Source organism: Lissotriton vulgaris, chromosome 10, assembly GCF_964263255.1.
Source record: "Lissotriton vulgaris chromosome 10, aLisVul1.2, whole genome shotgun sequence".
Lineage (NCBI taxonomy): Eukaryota > Metazoa > Chordata > Amphibia > Caudata > Salamandridae > Lissotriton > Lissotriton vulgaris.
This window is the reverse complement of record NC_141698.1, coordinates 796,304,906-796,324,301: the sequence shown is the minus strand read 5'-3', so window position 1 is coordinate 796,324,301 and position 19,396 is coordinate 796,304,906. Positions and strand designations below refer to the sequence as shown.

Sequence of the window (19,396 nt, the reverse complement as noted above, 5' to 3'; positions counted from 1 at the left end):
GCTTAATTCCATCCGGCATTTTTTTTTAAAGGTTGACAGGTATGAAAGGATGAGGTTAAATTGCTTAGAACGCAAGGACAACAAGCCACTGCGAGTCTAAAATTATAGTTAACTTGCATCTAATTGGCATTTCGGCCTGTCATTTCGTCTTCTCTGCTTCCTTTTGAACACTAGACAGAACACTATTTATTTGATACCTATAACACCGAATCAGCTTGCAAAACGAAGTAGGCAAATTTGCAGGACGGATATTCTACTAATAGGTGCAGCGAGCATCAAGAGAACTCCCACGCCCTGCCCTCATGGCTATAGAACTCCCTTTGCCACTCCCTCTGGCCTGCCTGCTGGCCACAGCAGCCCAGATGCGATAGTATCAGAACTACGTTCCCCGACATGCACTGAGGGCTGTCAGCGCAACTAGCCAATCGGGAGAGAGAGGAGGCGAAAGCCAACAAGAACGCAGACTTTCAGAATGAAACGTGTATAATAAAGAATCGTTTTTATCAGTTATTCTCTTGTACTTTTTACACTTTCAGCCGGGGACATCAACCTATAGAGCATTCAGCAGCACCGTGTGCACTAGATTTGGGCGGTACGGCAGCACCTGCCCTCCCTGTCTTGCAATGAGCGACCCGGGAGTGGGTGCGGGGGGCGGGGTGTTGTAAGTGCGTCACCGCCTCGTCCGCCTAGTTCTGGGTACAGAAAGGAGGGGCGGGGGCTGCAGGCAGGAAATGAAATACATTTTTGATAGAAAAATAAAATACGGAGAGCGAAGAGGCAACGAGAGGAAGGGTAGCGGGGGCACGGGCTTCCTTGGCAACGCCTGGTCCCGCGCTTCTGCCATCGGTCCACCCACCGCCGCCCGGGTAAGCAATGGCGGGGCCGCTCCTTGGGAGGTGGGTCCTGGGCAGCAGGGGGAAGGCAGGAAGGAGGAGCGGGGTGCGGCCGCTGCCCGAGGAGGAGGCAGCAGACAGGGAAAAGGGGGCGATCCCCGGCTCTCGGTGGGTGGTGGTGGTGGGTGAAGAGGGAGAGACATTGTGTCCGCTGGCGACGCCCTGTCGCCGCCCTACTTCCGCCCTCATCGGACAGGCCGTCCTGTCTTTACCAGGGGAGGAGGGCGAGCCGTACCCGCCGCCGCCCAGGAGGGGGAGAGGCAGAGGGGCTCGAGGGAGGGGGCAGAGCCCCAGCGGCCGCCATTCCAGGGAAAGGACGAGAGGAGGCGGAGGAGGCCGCCCCTCCCTCCCTCTACTCTCCCAGCCTCCGAGCCACAGCGCCCGGCCTTCTTCCCATTGCACCCTCCTCCCAGGTTCTGCTACCTCCATCTGTCATCTCCGAAGTGCCATGAAACACCGCCTAGTATTAATGCTGCAGGATGAGCGGTATGTACTGTACCTGCCCCTATACATAAAACCTCCATTCTCAAGCAATGTTCATTTCATGTGATATTGTTGCTGTCTCAGGTTGTGTGCACCACCGCCAGGCTGTTACTTAAAACTGGGGCGGGCTTCAGATGGTGGCTCTCGCATGCACTTAGGCATTATAATTTTTTTTCGGTTCAGAGATAACAAAAAAAACAAAAAAAAACATTGGCACAGAACTATAGAAGCGAGAACACACTCCCTTTGGCCTAAACATATTGTGGAATATTTACGAGATACCTTGTTTTTCAGATATAAAGAAAGAAACTATGGCCACAGAAGGAGGGAAGTCAACCGATGCAGAATGTAATAAAAAAACCAAAACATCAGGCTCGCAGGTAACGCCCCATGACTCCTCTCCCCACGCCCCCTTCTCAAAAAACACAACTTCGTTCACTCAACTTACTTTTAATTTAATTTAAGCTTTACTGTAGATAGGCCCATTCTCTCTCTTCGTTGCATTTTACACAGCGTGTCATTGCCAGAAGCGTTATGTAATGTTGTAACTGTACTTGGAGGAGTGGTTACAGATCGTCCCTCCATGACTGTATTCTGAGCGAATGTAGCTTCTGTATGGAAAGGTCATCGATGCTGTGTGGTTGTCAAACATGATTTCATTTATGTAACACGTGATGCATCTGGAGTCCTAGATAAACATTCTACCTAAACGTTTCTCCATACTAATGTACTTAGTTATGTTTGGCAAGTTAATGAGTATGGGAGGAGGTGAATGTTTGTTTGACTTCACTTCCTAAATTGAGCTGTCAGAAAATGTGGTCACACCTACTGGCTCCGTCTAAACCCGCCCATTTTCCCCCTTCTCTCTTTGAGTAGGACTCCCAGCCGTCTCCACTGGCCTTGCTCGCAGCCACGTGCAGTAAAATAGGGACAACAGGCGAAAATCAAGCAGCTGGACCTCAACAAATTATCATAGACCCAAGCCAAGCTCTGGTACAGCTTCAAAATCAGCCACAGCAGTTAGAATTAGTCACTACCCAACTTGGTGGAAATACTTGGCAGATTGTGGCTGCTGCTCCTAATTCTAAGGAAAACAACATAGCCCAAGCCATGGCTATTGCTACAAGCACAACAGGCTCCACGAGCAGCAATAATGGCAACTCCTCGCCCACCAAAACGAAACTGGGCAGTTCTGTGTCTGCCCCAGGGCAGTTTCAAGTTATCCAGGTGCAAAATCCTAATGGGAGTGTACAGTACCAAGTGATACCACAATTCCAGTCGATGGAAGGACAACAGATTCAGTTTGCTTCCGCAAATGCTACATCGCTTCAAGATTTACAGGGACAAATACAATTAATACCTGCCGGGAATAACCAAGCTATTATTACAACTGCAAACAGGACAGCTTCTGGCAATATCCTTGGTCAAAACATTGGTAATCAGACCTTACCTGTACAAATTAGGCCAGGTATGTCTATACCACTGCAGCTGCAAACTATTTCTGGCGGTCAGACTCAAGTAGTAACAACCTTACCTATAAACATTGGAGGAATGACACTTGCACTGCCCGTCATAAACAATGTGGCCGCGGGAGGAGCAACAGGGCAAATTGTCCAGGCCACTGATGGAGGGCTTTCCAATGGGAATCAACTGATGTCAACACCCATCACCACCACTTCTGTCAGTACCATGCCCGAATCTCCCTCCTCTTCTGCCTGTACAACCACGGTTTCCACATCTCTAACGAGTAGTGAGACTTTATCGAGCTCTGTGGAAACAAGTCAGTATGCAAGCACACCTGCCAGCACAGAACATGCTACAGAAGAATCCCAGACAGCAATTGCGGATTCAGAAGTTCAGAGTACTAGTCAGCTTCAGGCAAATGGGTTACAGAATTCTCAAGATCAATCTAGTTCACTTCAGCAGGTACAAATTTTAGGCCAGCAGGTTTTGCAACAAATACAGATCCAGCAGCCTCAGCAGCAGATAATCCAGGGAATTCCACAACAGACTTTCCAACTACACACAGGACAGACTCTGCAGGCTCTTCAACAACAGCCTCTGCACAATGTTCAGTTTCAAACATTAAGCCCAACTCAGGTTCTCATTAGGGCTCCAACGTTGACACCGTCAGGGCAGATCAGCTGGCAAACTGTGCAGCTTCAAAATCTACAGAGCCTTTCAAATTTGCAAGTTCAGAACTCTGGGTTGCCCCAGCAACTGACTCTGGCCCCAGTGTCTTCAAGTGGCAGCACATCTCTTGCCCAGATTGCGCCTGTGACTGTTACTGGTACACCCATCACTCTCAACACTGCTCAGTTCTCTTCAGTGCCTAACATCCAGACAGTGAGTGTTGCCAGTCTGGGTGCAGCAGGTGTTCAAGTACAAGGCCTCCCACTTACCATCACCAGTGTTGGAGGTAAGCTAGTTATGCCATTCGTGCTTCATTACTGTAGAGAGCATAGTTGATGTACAGCTTCTTAATATGCATGCGTTTTAACTGTTGTGCTGTGGACATGAAAGTAATTGCCACATAGATGTCTGCAATTTGACTTTGGGGTATTACTTGAGTAGTCCACATTCTATTAACAAGTAGTTTTAAGATATAACTGTACTCCTGTATTTGTGTGTGAAAATGTGTCTACCGTCTGTCTAATGTGTTTATAGGAAACAATGTTTCTAAAATACAGGTTCATGTTTGCAAAGTCATTAAAATAGAGTGTTGACTATTAATGGTAAACTGATTTACAAGCATGAAAATGCAAAAAGCAGTATAGGAATGTTACACCATGAAAACCAAATAGGATTTTGAGAGCCGATACCCACTTTCATTAGCATCCTTTTTTTTTCCAAATTTCCTTTATGGATTATGTAGAGGTTAACCTTCCATTTCCAGACCACCCCTAGCAAAATTACATTATTTCAGGGCCAAGGGCGTAGCCAGAGATTTCCAGTTTGTACACTGACACTCTGCACACACACGTTTCTATTTCCTGGCTTAATCGCACTGCTGCCACCACAAGATTCTTTCAAAATATCTAATTCCAGTGGTGTCAAGCACCCACACCTTCTACAGTTTTGCAGGGTATACCATACTTGCTGACTTGAGCATCTTGTCAGATATCTATCCCATAGGTTATTAAACGCTACATATTCAAGCCCCTGACAGCCTAACTAGCCATCCCTCATTGAGCACAAATCTTACAGTGTCTACCGAGCCATAAACAGAAGAGCTAATTCTTAGTTTATTGAAACATAGAACAATGCCCCAAATAGCACAGCAGTACGGTTCTTCCGTGTAACTGTAACTGCATGTCTCAGCATCTCTTTATTACCTGAAATATGTTGAGTGTTCCACTTACCTTTAATACCAGGTCTCGGCTACAAATAATACCAAGTAAAAATTCCTCACATTTTCCGATCTTTACAGGCACAGTTTTTCGGCAAAAGTTCTTTCCAATAGGTTAAACAGCTCATATATGAGACAGAAGAGCTATCACCTGGTTTATTTAGACTTTACAGATAAAAGTCTCAAAGCCAAGGGCCTTCCTCCTCGTTACTCAAGGGATCATGCACCAAAAACAGCTTCCTGTTTGCACGGATATTATGGACAGGACCATTAGATAACCGTGATTTCTCAGCCATATTGTTTTCTACCCCCTTGCCACTTACATAGCCATCTGCTACACAATTTGCATTTTTTGGTTTGTTTAGCAAGTGTTTCTAACTCGAGTCTGATCAAAAGTTATTCAAAAGCTGCACTCTGGTTGGAATGATGTGCTAGACATTTTTGAAAAGCTAACCTGTCATCTTCCAACTGTTGATGGCTGTATTGGAGCAATAAACAATAAAGAGGGGACCGTTTTGTGGTCTCAACGTCCCCAGTTCATGGACTGACCTTTTGGCCTTTATCTTGTATGTATAAGGTATAACTTACATGCTTAAATGTATTTCGAGCGTGCTGTAAATAATGTTTCACCTTTTGCCATCGTATTGGTTTTTGCCACTGTTTATAGAACTTTATTTAGGCTCACAACATCGATGCTTTGGTCCAAGCAGCCATCACTTTTCAGACATCGTTCTCAAAGCTGTAGCTACTTAAAGTTGTACCCTTTTAAGGTCTAATATATTGAATTTTGAAGTACTTGCAAATGCCTCATACATATTGAAAGTACAGTTTGATCTGCAGGGCTGTTCATAATCGAAAGATGTGCTTTTAAAGGCACTGTATCTTGAATGCTCTCTAAACCCAAAAGAGATGACCTATTTTAAAACCTAACTTGGATGCACTAAGTTAAAGAGGTGCACATTTTATTATGGACAACATGTACATTTAGGCTTTCTTTCGCCTGAGTTAAATATAGTATATGTTTTCATAGACTTGAATTTTGAGGTGTATTATGTGCAGTATTGATAAAATAGTATTCATGTACTTTTGTTCGAGACCAAATCTTTATTATTAGTGCATAACCTTTTTGAAGAGGATATAATAAAGTCACATAAAGCAATGCATAATTTGCCTTTAATGGAACCATGTATTATATCATTTAACTTTCCTTGGTACATAATTTGCCTACTTGCCTTTTCTATGTCGCATCGTTTAGTCAACACTTGCACATAATTTAGTTTTGCCATGCCGCATAATTCCGCTGACTGCAAATCCACTCTTAAATTTTGTTATCCCTCAGTTTAGATATTGTTACAGGATCTAGTATATCACCAGACAGAATGCTATCACGGAAAATGTGGAGCCTTCGCCAAAACCCTCTTCTCCAAAAGCAGCAAGTGAGCCAAAAGAATTTATGGGGCCTATTCACAGACTGCACTTTGTAGTACGTTTAGTAGCGCTACAGTAGTGCTACTCTCGTAATACAAGATATCTCTGTGCAAGAGTCTCTGCGCTCATATATTTTCTGTGGGAAGGTATGCCTCTGTGCTCCTATCTTTTCTGTGCAGAGGTCTCCGCTTCTGTGCTCATATCTTTTCTGTGCAGGGGTCTCCACCTTTGCACTCCTAACTTTTGTGTGCAAAAGTCTCTGGCATGTGTGCAGAGATGTCCTCACATGTATGCAAATGTTTTAGTGGTAAATATGGGAGGAACCTGGGGAAGGGGCTGTAAGTTTCAGAATATTTGCTCCTTAGTAGTCAGAGTTTAGGGAGGGAAAAACAACCCTTCAAAAAAGAGTAAGTCCATTGCTATTCCTAAACTGTTCTTTAGAAACTACTATAGTCAAAAAGGCCCCAAAGCTGCAGTAAGTGCACCTCAGGTCAGCCATGGAGTCAGTCCAGAAGTAACATGGTTAACCACTGATACTGCAAAGCGGTCTAATTGAAAATAATGGGTAAAACAAATAACAGTAGGGCAAAATGAGAAATTACTGGGATTTTTTTGTTGTTGTTTCAATTTTAGATTTATAATTTACTATTTATTTTAATAGTTTTTATCCAGGGATTACAACGCACCTGTAATGCAAGATGTGAAGCTCTGGACTCCACCACCCAGCTACAGGTGAAACACAGTACCGCACCAACCAATCACATGCAGGCTGACCAATTAAGAAAGGGACTCCAACCTTTTCTGACTTCACTCTGTTTGTGAATTTCCCCCATTTTGAGAAACCATTGTTTTAGGAGGAGGAGAGACAGTTTACAGGCAAATGATCATTTGGCCTGTCCAGTAAAGTAGCCATTGTGAGATACTGCTTCTCACCTGTTGGGATCCTAGACAAGGTTGCAGACTGGGGGAGTACCTTGATTCACCCATCACTTGTTCTCTGGATGGCCCTGCCTCTCCACCTTTGCACTCCTAACTTTTGTGTGCAATTGTCTCTGGCATGTGCGCAGAGATGTCCTCACATGTATGCAAATCTTTTAGTGGTAAATGTGGGAGGAACCTGGGGAAGGGGCTGTAAGTTGCAGAATATTTGCTCCTTAGTAGTCGGAGTTTAGGGAGGGAAAAACAACCCTTCCAAAAAAGAGTAAGTCCATTGCTATTCCTAAACTGTTCTTTAGAAACTACTATAGTCAAAAAGGCCCCAAAGCTGCAGTAAGTGTACCTCAGGTCAGCCATGGAGTCAGTCCAGAAGTAACATGGTTAACCACTGATACTACAAAGCGGTCTAATTGAAAATAATGGGTAAAACAAATAACAGTAGGGCAAAATGAGAAATTACTGGGACTTTTTTGTTGTTGTTTCAATTTTAGATTTATAATTTACTATTTATTTTAATAGTTTTTATCCAGGGATTACAACGCACCTGTAATGCAAGATGTGAAGTTCTGGACTCCACCACCCAACTACAGGTGAAACACAGTACAGCACCAACCAATCACATGCAGGCTGACCAATTAAGAAAGGGACTCCAACCTTTTCTGACTTCACTCTGTTTGTGATTTTCCCCCAAGCTGAGAAACCATTGTTTTAGGAGGAGGAGAGACAGTTTACAGACAAATGATCCTTTGGCCTGTCCAGTAAAGTAGCCATTGTGAGATACTGCTTCTCACCTGTTGGGATCCTAGACAAGGTTGCAGACTGGGGGAGTACCTTGATTCACCCATCACTTGTTCTCTGGATGGCCCTGCCTATGTCAAAATTATGTTATAGTAACAGGGTTAACCCAAATTGTAGTCACAGGGACCTGGGTATACAATATTATATGGGAAAAGGGGTCCCGGACTTCAAAAGACAAAGGTACTCGAATAATGTTCATGAAGAAAAATCAAGATACACTTTTAGGAGTACAATGTTCTTTAATCACAGAGTACTCATTCTTATTATTAGACCAACAATTTCACTTAGAAATTCTTCATTAATTCAGTTATAATTGTGCCCAAGAGAAAGGGAGGGGGGAGGATAGGGATGCAGTGAGGGAAAAAGTGTTGGATGAGAAGAGAAAATATTCACTTCAGTGTAAAGAAAAACATTCATAGTAAAAACATCACTTTGTGGCTCTCCAAGGGGGCCAAACATAATTGCCATACAAGGTCAAACTATAGTTCAAATAACCATGCTCCAAAAAAGGGGGAACAATCCTGCCAGGGATGGGAGCCGGTTCGATAAGGTGTTGGTAGTCTACGTTTCGACCCTAATAAGCGTAGGAAGTTTTCCCTTACAATGCGGGTCTTCTTCAGGACAGGAAGTGGGGGGGAGAAGAAGGGCTTGGACTGTTTACCTACAAAAAATACATAAGTCAAAATTAGGGTCTCAAAAGATCCCAGATTGTCACCTAATAAATACGAGAGACATCTACAAACTCCATAATTATACAAAATACGCAATTACGACAGAGGACAGTGTCAAAGGGGACGTATAAAAGTGACTTAATTAACACAAATGGTCATGAGGCAAGGCTATTGTTACCTTGCAAAGCTGCAGATTGTGCGTCAAGTTACACAATAAAGTTTACTGTCCATTCACTTTTCTATGGGACGACTGGAGCTAAAGGCAAAAGCGTATATGTGTATTAATTATTAAAAATGACTGCTGGTGAAGGGTACAATATAGCCATGTCACATAGAATTATAATTACCTCGCCTTTAAATATTCAGGCGGCCAGCGCTGTCAGATTTGTAACTGTTTCCTGTATCCCGGTATATTTAAACTGGGGAAATCAGAAAAGACTATTATATCATAGTCAGGTGTTTCATCCCAGAAAAAGGTTTGGCGCCCAAAAGAAACTAAAAGATACCTGATAATGGAGGTAATGGGGGCCAGACTTAGTTTGTGTATCGCTTTTCTATTCTAATATAATATCGCCCGGGCTGCAAAGATAATAGTGCATAGGTTACTCCTATTGCAACGAAAGGACAGGCCTTCGCTATGACATCCTGTAGTCACGAGGCAAAGACCAGGGTTACCTTAACTCAATTAGAAGCGTGGACCGCCGCGGGCAAAACGCGATGTAAAAACGAGCTCACATTCGCTGGTTCACGGTATGACCCTCAGTTGCCGGCTAAAATTACAAGGCCATATGAGTTATCCATGCTGTCAAACTTCCATTTTTTAACATTTAAGAGTGCAAACCCACGAGAAATACCTGATAATGGAGGCCAGATGCCGGACTTAGTTCATATATCACTTTTTAATTCTCATGTGCCAGAGCTGTAAAGATAATAGTGCAAGAGTTACTCCGAATGCAACGGAATGGCAGGCCTTTGCTATGACATCCGGTAGTAACGGGGAAAATAACAGAGTTACCTTAACTCAATTCAAAACTTGGATCACCTGGGCAAACCGAGATGCAAAACTGGGCTTGCGTTCTATGGTTCACCGTCTGACCGTCAGCAGTCGACTGAAATGACAAAACCATAGGAGTTCTCTGCGCTTGCATCTTTTAACATGTAGGAGTTCGAACGGGCGGGTGAGAAAGTAATACCTTGACAGCAGTAGAAGTCTCAGTTCCTACAAGCTAGTCCGGTTTCCAACCAAGCTCCGTATCCTTGCAATGGCTGTGCCTGGCGTGTACGTTCGCAGTTGTATTGCGTTACTAGGGGGCGTAGCCTACCTTCGCGTTTGTTAGAAAAGGTAGAAAGACTCTTAAGTGGGGTGGATTTTGTTACTCCGAAACCCTTTAGAATGGTATGCACCTGCCGCGCAGGGTAGTGAAATACCGAAATAGAGGGGGAACAGAAACAAACAAAAATAAATTCGTGAAACGCAGATTAAATATGTGAAATTTTAAAAATATATACAAAACTACATCATTTCAAAGTGAGCTGAGCTGACCTCTGGAATGGTCCGCAATATCTACATATTCACAAATACAGTAAATTATTCATAAAAACACTCCATGCACGCTGCATGTGTAATGTGTATGTCAGACCATTACTGTGTTCTAGAGAATGACATCGCTTCATCATATACCAATAGTTTGGAAAGCTGTAGCGCCAACCTGCCACACAGGGTAGTTCAAGCGCAGTCACTATCAAAACCATTTCAAGACTCTCCAATACATATATCCCTATGCATAAAGGAAAGGAGAGGACCGATTATTAGAAAGAACAGATTATAAATTAGCCAGTTGTGCAAAGCTGCTGTCAGATTCGTTAAGCCCAGTATGGACAGAGCCAAAGAAAGTGATCCATTTCAGTTCCCTAATATTCAGTATGGGGCCTATGTTACCTCCTCTTGGGCCCAGGGAGACATGTTCAAGGACAATTCATTTGAGACAGGGGAGTGTCCTGTTTCCATACAGTGTTCCACTAAAGGGGCACCTGAAACTTTACATCTAATGCGACTGCAATGTTGTAAAATTCGAATTTTTACTTTTTGTTGAGTTTGCCCAACATAAATAAGGTTACATGGGCAAATGATGCCTCGTGACTACAGGATGTCATAGCGAAGGCCTGTCATTTCGTTGCAATATGAGTAACCTATGCACTATTCTCTTTGCAGCCCGGGCGATATTATATTAGAATAGAAAAGCGATACACAAACTAAGTCTGGCCTCCATTATCGGGTATTTTTTAGTTTCTTTTGTGCGGCAAACCTTTTTCTGGAATGAAACACCTGACTATGATATAATAGTCTTTTCTGATTTCCCCAGTTTAAATATACAGTGATACAGGAAACCGTTACAAATCTGACAGCGCTGGCCGCCTGAATATTTAAAGGCGAGGTAATTATAATTCTATGTGACATGGCTATATTGTACCCTTCACCAGCAGTCATTTTTAATAATTAATACACATATACGCTTTTGCCTTTAGCTCCAGTCATCCCATAGAACAGTGAATGGACAGTAAACTTTATTGTGTAACTTGACGCACGATCTGCAGCTTTGCAAGGTAACAATAGCCTTGCCTCATGACCATTTGTGTTAATTAAGTCACTTTTATACGTCCCCTTTGACACTGTCCTCTGTCGTAATTGTGTATTTTGTATAATTATGGAGTTTGTAGAGGTCTCTCGTATTTATTAGGTGACACTCTGGGATCTTTTGAGACCCTAATTTTGACTTATGTATTTTTTGTAGGTAAACAGTCCAAGCCCTTCTTCTTTCCCCCCCACTTCCTGTCCTGAAGAAGACCCGCATTGTAAGGGAAAACTGCCTACGCTTATTAGGGTCAAAACGTAGACTACCAACACCTTATCGAACCGGCTCCCATCCCTGGCAGGATTGTTCCCCCTTTTTTGGAGCATGGTTATTTGAACTATAGTTTGACCTTGTATGGCAATTATGTTTTTCCCCCTTGGAGAGCCACAAAGTGATGTTTTTACTGTGAATGTTTTTCTTTGCACTGAAGTGAATATTTTCTCTTCTCATCCAACACTTTTGCCCTCACTGCACCCCTATCCTCCCCCCTCCCTTTCTCTTGGGCACAATCATAACTGAATTAATGAAGAATTTCGATGTGAAATTGTTGGTCTTATAATAAGAATGAGTACTCTGTGATTAAAGAACATTGTACTCCTAAAAGTGTATCTTGATTTTTCTTCATCAACATTATTTGAGTACCTTTGTCTTTTGAAGTCCGGGACCCCTTTTCCCATATAATATGTCAAAATGATAGCTGCACTCCATTTCGTGACCCCATGGCATTTCCAAAGTCAAGAATAAGGGAATGCCATTCGTAATGGTGGCAGGACAATGGGATGTGGTGGGGGGAGGGGGAGGGGTTTTACCGAGTGTAAAAAGAAGTAGAAGGGTAGAGGGAGGTTTACCTCTGACAATATTGCCATCTCACATACAAACCAGTCTAGATGTTTTCATCGGGTACTGAAATACAGAAGAGTGTAGCAGTGTATTGCCAAGCTACTAACACTGGTGGAAAGGCAATGGGTGTGAAGGGAACATTATGCTTTTACCTGCTTCCCTTGTGTGGTGGATTTGATTGACTTCACCCATGTTGCATTGCGGTCTCCTCTCAATACAGCACATCTGCTCCGCACCCTACATTTCTAACACTCAGTCAACTTGCAAGCTTTCTACGATGCAAGGGACTGCTTCTCTGATGTGCACATAACCTTTCTTGGAAGTACACACAGCAGTTCCGTTTTCTGTCAGTCACCGCTTACACGTTGGTTTGTTGCTGGAGAGTTCGATGACATGTGGCTCATTGGTAAGTAAGAACATTTCACACTGCGTCTGCATTATGCTCTTCGGGTTGGCACATTAAACATACTTACTCATTAAAAACACAGTATATACATGTGACTTAGTCCAATGCTACCTATGTGTAAATAGTATGCATTACATTTTGTTTTACAAAAATCGCATTCCTTTGTTGCAGGTGTTGACCGGTATGTGCTTTCTCCTAATCTCCTCTCACCATACTGATGTCCAACCACACTACCTCAACAGACATATAAAGGGAACACAATTGTACAAGAGCCATCACTGAACGCACTTTTGGTATTCTTAAGTTGCAATTCACATGTCTTGACTGATGGGGGGACTCCCAAGAAGTTTTATGCAAGAGTGTTGTAGCATGTTATGTGTAAAACAATATCACCATGCAACAGGTCTAACATATAGACCTCACCCCTGATCCACGGTTACATCTGGATTCCTGTGGTGGAGTACAGAACAAAAGTCTGGTTATACAGGTGTCGACTAGTAAAATAATTTTTCACTTGAGTTGCTAGTTTGGCTGCTACATTTTTGTGGTTGGACACGGTCTTGTCAATGAAGAGTTCCGAACACTGTCCATTTATAGCATCCTGAGACAACACTGTTTAATAAAATAATGTCATCAACAAACATGCTGTGCTCAAGTAAATATTCAAATTACCCTCCACTTTCAATAACATTCAAACATGTTTCACTTAAAACACTAAAGTACTCTCACACAGTACCATCACTTTTTGGAACATACTTACTACAGACCTTCATTTGGTCACATAAATCACAAAAATACCCGCTACAGGTAATAATATTTTTAATCCTAAATATGTATTAAGATTTCTAAACATACAAGGATCTCTCTCCAGCATGTGGATATCTCTGGCCTCGTTGCAGAGGTCTCCACCAAGTAGCCGGAGTGTAAAATAAAGTCATAAAGGTACTGTCAGCAACTTTATGGCCATAGATTACATTTATGCCGACTCCACCCTCTAAACTGAGGGGGCGGAGACGTACGTCTACACCAAGGAGTAACTGTACACATGTATGAATTGTAAAAAGTAGCAAAGTTACTCTTAAGTTTAAGAGTAAATTTACAGGATTAAATCTACATATGTAAATGTATCTGTAAATAGCCCCTTAATATTTACATCATGAAAAGAGACCACATCTGGATCCCCCTTACTCTTCAGTACCCTTCTAATAGTTCTTTTCACAGCCCCCATCTTTGATTGGTGCAGACAGAACAGTACAAAGTAATAGTAGAGATATCCACACGGATACACAAATCACATAGGATCAAAGCTTAGGCAGCCAAGCTGTAACAGTGGTCTAACTAGCCTATAGGAGCCACCTTCAAATTATGAGTTGTTCCTCTGGATACATAGATCTCAGTGGCCAAGGCATCCGACCGAGGTCAATCCCTCAGGACAGCTAAATCATGCAGTCACATGCAGCAGATTTCTTGTATCTTGTAGCCAATCAATTGATCTGTTTCCTCTGAGCAATGGTTCAGTTTTCTCCGGCCCTACTGTACCGACCACAGGATTAGAATGCATTGCAATACTTCATGTTACTCCGGTATCATAGGCCCAGGCTGCAGACAAATGGAGCAATCCTTTCTGCTTCACAGTTTTTACATGCATGTCCTCTGAATGTTGGGAAATCCCTCTGGTACACAGATCCTATGTGCTTCAGCTTCAGACAGCAGGGCCACCACTCACGTTAAAGTATCTTAAAATGAAACTTTACTATCTGTAATTAGGCACAGGAACAGATGTGTTGCAGCAAGTAAGGGTTGTTTCCGGATGACATCCTTTATAAGAGGAGTGATCGAGGTAACAAACCAAATTGCCTATCCCAACCCAAGGAAAAAAAAGAGTGGCCATCCCTTAGAAGTCACGAGATTACCCATTGGCTTTAGTTAGTATACCAATTAGTTACTTATGTTTACAAAATAATGGATTTTCTTCCCGAAGGAATATTTGTACAGGTCTTCACATTTCAGTTTACACCAAGACTTCCTGTTAATTCACGTTTTTGGTCTTTACCCTACTAGGCATGTTTCACATTACCAGTCAATTAACCATCAAATATGCTCCTTTATAGTTATTCTTACTTTTGAAATAGACTTCTTAATTTTAGGCTATCATAATGAATCTCATAGTTACCAAGTGGAAAACTCTGTAAATGTAAATTAGTGTGGAGTGAACACAAACAGCCCCCGTGCCCCAGTGCAGTCAGTGTTGTCCCCCATCACACTTCCATCCTGCCTTACCCAAGGCAAGATCAATGGACAGTCTCTTCTCTTACAAGGGCGGAGAGTGTACCTTTAGCCAGTCTCAACCAAGACAGTGGAAAATGGGCTTAAGTTCAAGACCATTTTACAGCAAGCATGGCTTGTTCTCAAATGCTTTTTTAAAATCTTGTCCAATAGGGAATCTTAAAACACATTTGCCCCCAAATCTGCTCAAAATTGGATATAATTAAATAGTTCTTTACCAGGGCGCTGCAAGCTCTCACCATGCAAGTTTGGAAAATATGTTGTAAAATATTTCAGTTTGAATAAAATTTGGATGATAACATTGAAACCACCTTGTTTGGATTGAAATGCATATCGACACAGAGGATTGGGGATGGCTAAAAGCCATTTTGAAGGGATGTCCGAGTTCTATTCAAATACGTTGTAGGAGGTTTGGTGACACATGTTGAAATGTTTAGGAAAATAGGCCATTAATACTGTGGATCGTGGCAGAATGCAAGATTACGTTACATTAGTCTATGTAAAACGTGGCAATTTTCTGTAATTCCACTGGTATCACACCTTGCAAGTTTAAAGCATCATTTAGCATACTCTGTTTTGCTGCCTTCTGCAGTGCCACTGCTGTGCTGATTTAGCAAATACCACAATGGTCTTGTTCTTAAGTCCACTGGCAGACTCCAGTATTTCTCAGATTCAAGAATTGATGTATATGTATCCTTAGGAGGCCTGAATCATTGATTACAGCTGTTCCGATTCATTGGATTTTTCTACACTGCCCGGCATTTATTTTGAGTGCTAGAGCTAGATATCCAGCTCCACAATTCCATAACTAACCCAAACGCAAACAAATAAGGTTTGTAAGTTTCCATGATTCTTCAGCTAGCACATTTAGCAGCTTTCTGTAAAATCCTGCCAGCACATTTTGCTATTTTCCAAAATGTCCTAGACAACACCTTGCTTTTTCCCGTAATTCTCGTGTTAGTTCACTTTGCAAGCTTCCACAGTGCACATTATTTGTCCATTCTGCACTTACATAAAGTGACTTTACTTGGGTCAGACTGCCAGTGGTGTTCATTAATTGTTATATAAGCCGTACATTCCACTGGCTGGCTGTCTTGAAAAGAGAAAGTATTAGTACTGGCAGAGCAATTGCTCTGTTGCAGATACAAGAGGAACATGTTTGAAAAGAAGGGATGTTCTTTTCTTTTATCTTTTTCATTTTCAACCTGTTCCCATAAGCTTTACAGTCAGTTGATGCACCCTGCAGACACATGACACATGATGCTTCCTGCTCTTCACTCTTGTGAGGACTTCAGAACAAAGCTTGCAGGACCATTAAAGAGACGCCGGCCCGCAATTAAAAAGGATCCAACTCCCATGCCTCAGATCCTGGAAAATATGATTCTGCCAGGCAATGCCCTGGTGAAAAGACTTCAGGGAAGCAGCCAGGCAGGATAAAAATCCAGGAAAGCTTCCTAATCTTTCCCTTCAAAAGAAAATAGAGGCATACACCGAAAAATGTCACTGTGGTTGACTTTGGTTGAGCAACATTTTAGGATGCTGTGAACATGTTGCTCGTGAGCCACATGTTCGGGACCACTAATATACAGCCTTTTTCTGAGAAAGCACCCACTGTAAAAACCCTATTGTGTGCAGCATTTGGAGTGCTGTGGGGGTTTACTGCAGAGTCTGACCTTTGTCCAGGCCCTGCACCCAATCCACTGTCGATAGCCAACCCTGCCTATTGCCAGGGTCTAAACCATCCCAGGGTTCTCGGTGTGTAGTGTACATGGTCATTGCCATGCATATTTCTTCTTGAACTATTTCTTCAGGATTTGCAAACAAAGTATATCCCACGAATTTGCAGATTAACGAACTCAAACTTAGATCTGCAAATTATGTAAGACTAACACAGGCAATGTCTGCCCCTTTGGGACAACCCACAGACTATCTTCTGCCAGAGTATGGGCCTCACAATGCCTTATGCCCCTTCTGTCAGTTTTTTTCAGGACAGAGGCATCGGTGGTTATGCATCCTGTTCAGTTGCAGTCAGCTGATCAGATTGCTGAAATGCTCAGAGACTCCACGAATCCCCAATTGTTTCTGTAATTTTTTATTGTAGAAAAATATATATTTACATGGAGCATAACATATACATGGGTGGAGAAAGAGGAAAAAGAGAAAAGGGTGGAAGAGAAAAGGGTGAAAAAGGGGGGGGGGGGGGGTATGTAGCAGTCTTATTGGAGTTAGTCCGATTGCCAGTCGTTCGAGCTCGACTTGTCGTTGAGGTCCTCCGTTCCTTTGTCTTGCTTGGTTGTCCATCCTTGGTCCCACTCCCCGGAGGAGAAAATAGAGAGAGAGAGAGAGAGAAGAAGAAGAAGAAGAAGAAGAAGGGAGCCTCGCAGGTTCCGTTCCTGGTGTGTGCACTATCAGAAAAAGGCAAGGTGCTCTGCAGCTATTGGCTTTGTGTCTAGGTGCACAGCCTATGGGGGTTTGTGCGACGATAAGTAATTGTCTAGGGACTCCCACATATTTGACTGCGTGTGTGTTTTGGGTGAGTGTGTCGCTGTGATGTTGATGTTGTCAGCCCCTCGTAGGAAAGTGACCCAATTGAGCCATGCTTTAAGCGTGGCTTTCCCTGTGTCTTTCCAATTGGTCAGAACTGTTTTGACTGCCGCTGTCAGTAGTAGGTCGATGAGGTCGCGGTCCTCTTTAGTTGTTATTGAGGGGGATGTAAAACCCAGTGCCAGGCTATGGAAGTCTAGGTGCATAGTAACCCCTGTGATGTCGTTTATTAGTGTTTCAATTATGTTCCAGAATTTCCTAACCTTGGGGCAGTGGAAGAGTAGGTGTGCGAGGTCTCCCTTACCCTTGTTGCAATTCCAGCAGGAGTCGCTGTCGCAGATTCCCATGGATGCTAGGTGGGCGGGTGTCCAGTATGCCTTATGTATGAGCCAGAATTTAGTCTGGTTTAGAGCTGTTGTAACCTTTTTCCTGGAGGTGGATCTCCATAGCTCCGATCTCTCGTCCTCGCTTAGCGCCCTTCCCACTAGTGTGCCCCAATAAGTCGTGACTTTATCGTTGAGTTTGGTGGATTTTGGGCAAAGGGCCTTGTAGAGGTGTGCAACTTGGTGTCCTAGTATATTAAGGTTGGTGGCGTATTGTATGAGCGATGGTGTTAGTCCGTTGAGGTTTGCCTTCCTTATTGCTACCTTGATCTTCAGAAAGTTGTACAGTTCTATGCTCTCTAGGTTGTGTTCTTCCTTAAGGGTGTTGAATGTTAAGTTTGTGCCTTGTTTCTGTAGGTTGCTGGCAGTGGATATGCCGTGTCTGTACCATGAGTGCATGTTCAGAGTCTTATCCCTGTATTTTATTGTGGGGTTGTGCCAAATGGACTCGAAATGGGTTTTCTTTATGCTTGTTCCCATTAGTTTATCAACACTTAGGAGCGCTATTTTTGTGTTCCTTAGGACGGGGTTGTCTTTGATTGCTGGGTGTTGGGTAGTGGTGAGAAGGGCAATGGGGTCCATCCCTTTTAGTAGTCCCCGCTCAAGTGTCAGCCACGCCGGGGTATATTCCGGTCTTGGGGTGAGCCAGTGTAGCCCCTGTCTGGCTATGCACGCTTTTTGGAATGTTTTGAAGTTTGTTATGTTTAGACCGCCTAGATCTTTCATCAGTCTGAGCTTGCGTAGGCTTATTCTGGGCTTTTTCCCCCTCCACAGAAAGGTATTCAGCATTTTGTCTAGTCTCTTATGGAAGTCTTCTGTGTTTATCAGTGGCAGCATGTTCAACATGTAATTCACCATTGGTGTGAGCATCATTTTAATTGCTTCCACTCTCCCCCACCACGTGGTGAATTTTGGAGACCATCCTTCTACTCTTTCCTTTATTTTCTGTAGTATGGCTTGCTCATTGTGTTCTAGTGTGGATCTCAGGTCTCTCTCGAAGAGGAGGCCCAAGTATTTGATAGGTTTCTGTTGCCATGTCAGGCCAGACGAGCCTAACACCGTTTTAGTGGTGTGGACGTTCAGCGGCTCGCACTCGGATTTGTCCCCGTTTAATTTGTATCCCGAGACCTGGGTATATTGTTCTATCGTTTCCATCAGTGCTTTGATTGATCTCTCTTGTTCTTCGGTCATTATTAGCATGTCGTTTGCGTATGCCGCTAGCTTAAAAGTTTCTCCCTCCACTGGTATCCCTGCTATGTCTGTGTTAGTTCTAATCATGTTTAGGAGTGGTTCTATCGCCAGCAGGAAAAGGGCTGGCGAGAGTGGGCACCCTTGTCTGGTCCCTCGTCCTAGGTGGAGTAGTTCTGATATCCCTCCGTTCACTACCACTCAGGCTTTGGGGTCATTGTAGAGGGCCAGTACCATCTTCCTATAGTTGGGTCCGAGCCCGAATTTCACCATGCACTGGTCAAGGAATGGCCAGGACACCCTGTCAAACGCTTTCTCAGCGTCTAAGGCTATCATGACCGCTGCGTTGCTGCTCTTGGAGGAGTGGTTTATTATGTGGCATAGCAGCCTTGTGTTGTCGTGGGACATGCGGTTTTTAAGGTATCCTACTTGGGAGCAGTGTATAAGCTTCGGTAGGTGTGCGTTGAGTCTGGTTGCAAGTATTTTTGCGTAGATTTTACAGTCTACGTTTATGAGTGAGATTGGTCTAAAGTTCTTTGCCTGGTTTGTGTCCTTTCC

At 43.3% G+C, this 19,396-nt stretch overlaps 1 protein-coding gene across 2 annotated transcripts in view; it reads left to right on the top strand.

Moving 5' to 3' along the window:
* Nucleotides 1–742: 742 nt before the first annotated feature.
* Nucleotides 743–19,396, top strand: part of SP4 (Sp4 transcription factor) — a 165,932-nt gene continuing 147,278 nt past the window's right edge. Inside the window, exons 1-3 of one of the 2 annotated variants that reach the window (XM_086941720.1) lie at nt 743–866; nt 1,671–1,756; nt 2,253–3,795. In XM_086941720.1, the coding sequence (XP_086797846.1) occupies nt 1,688–1,756; nt 2,253–3,795 (1,612 nt within the window). In that variant the 5' untranslated portion in view covers nt 743–866; nt 1,671–1,687. Of the gene's footprint in view, nt 867–1,090; nt 1,380–1,670; nt 1,757–2,252; nt 3,796–19,396 lie in introns of those variants that run through there. The other variant, XM_086941719.1, reaches the window with a different exon arrangement.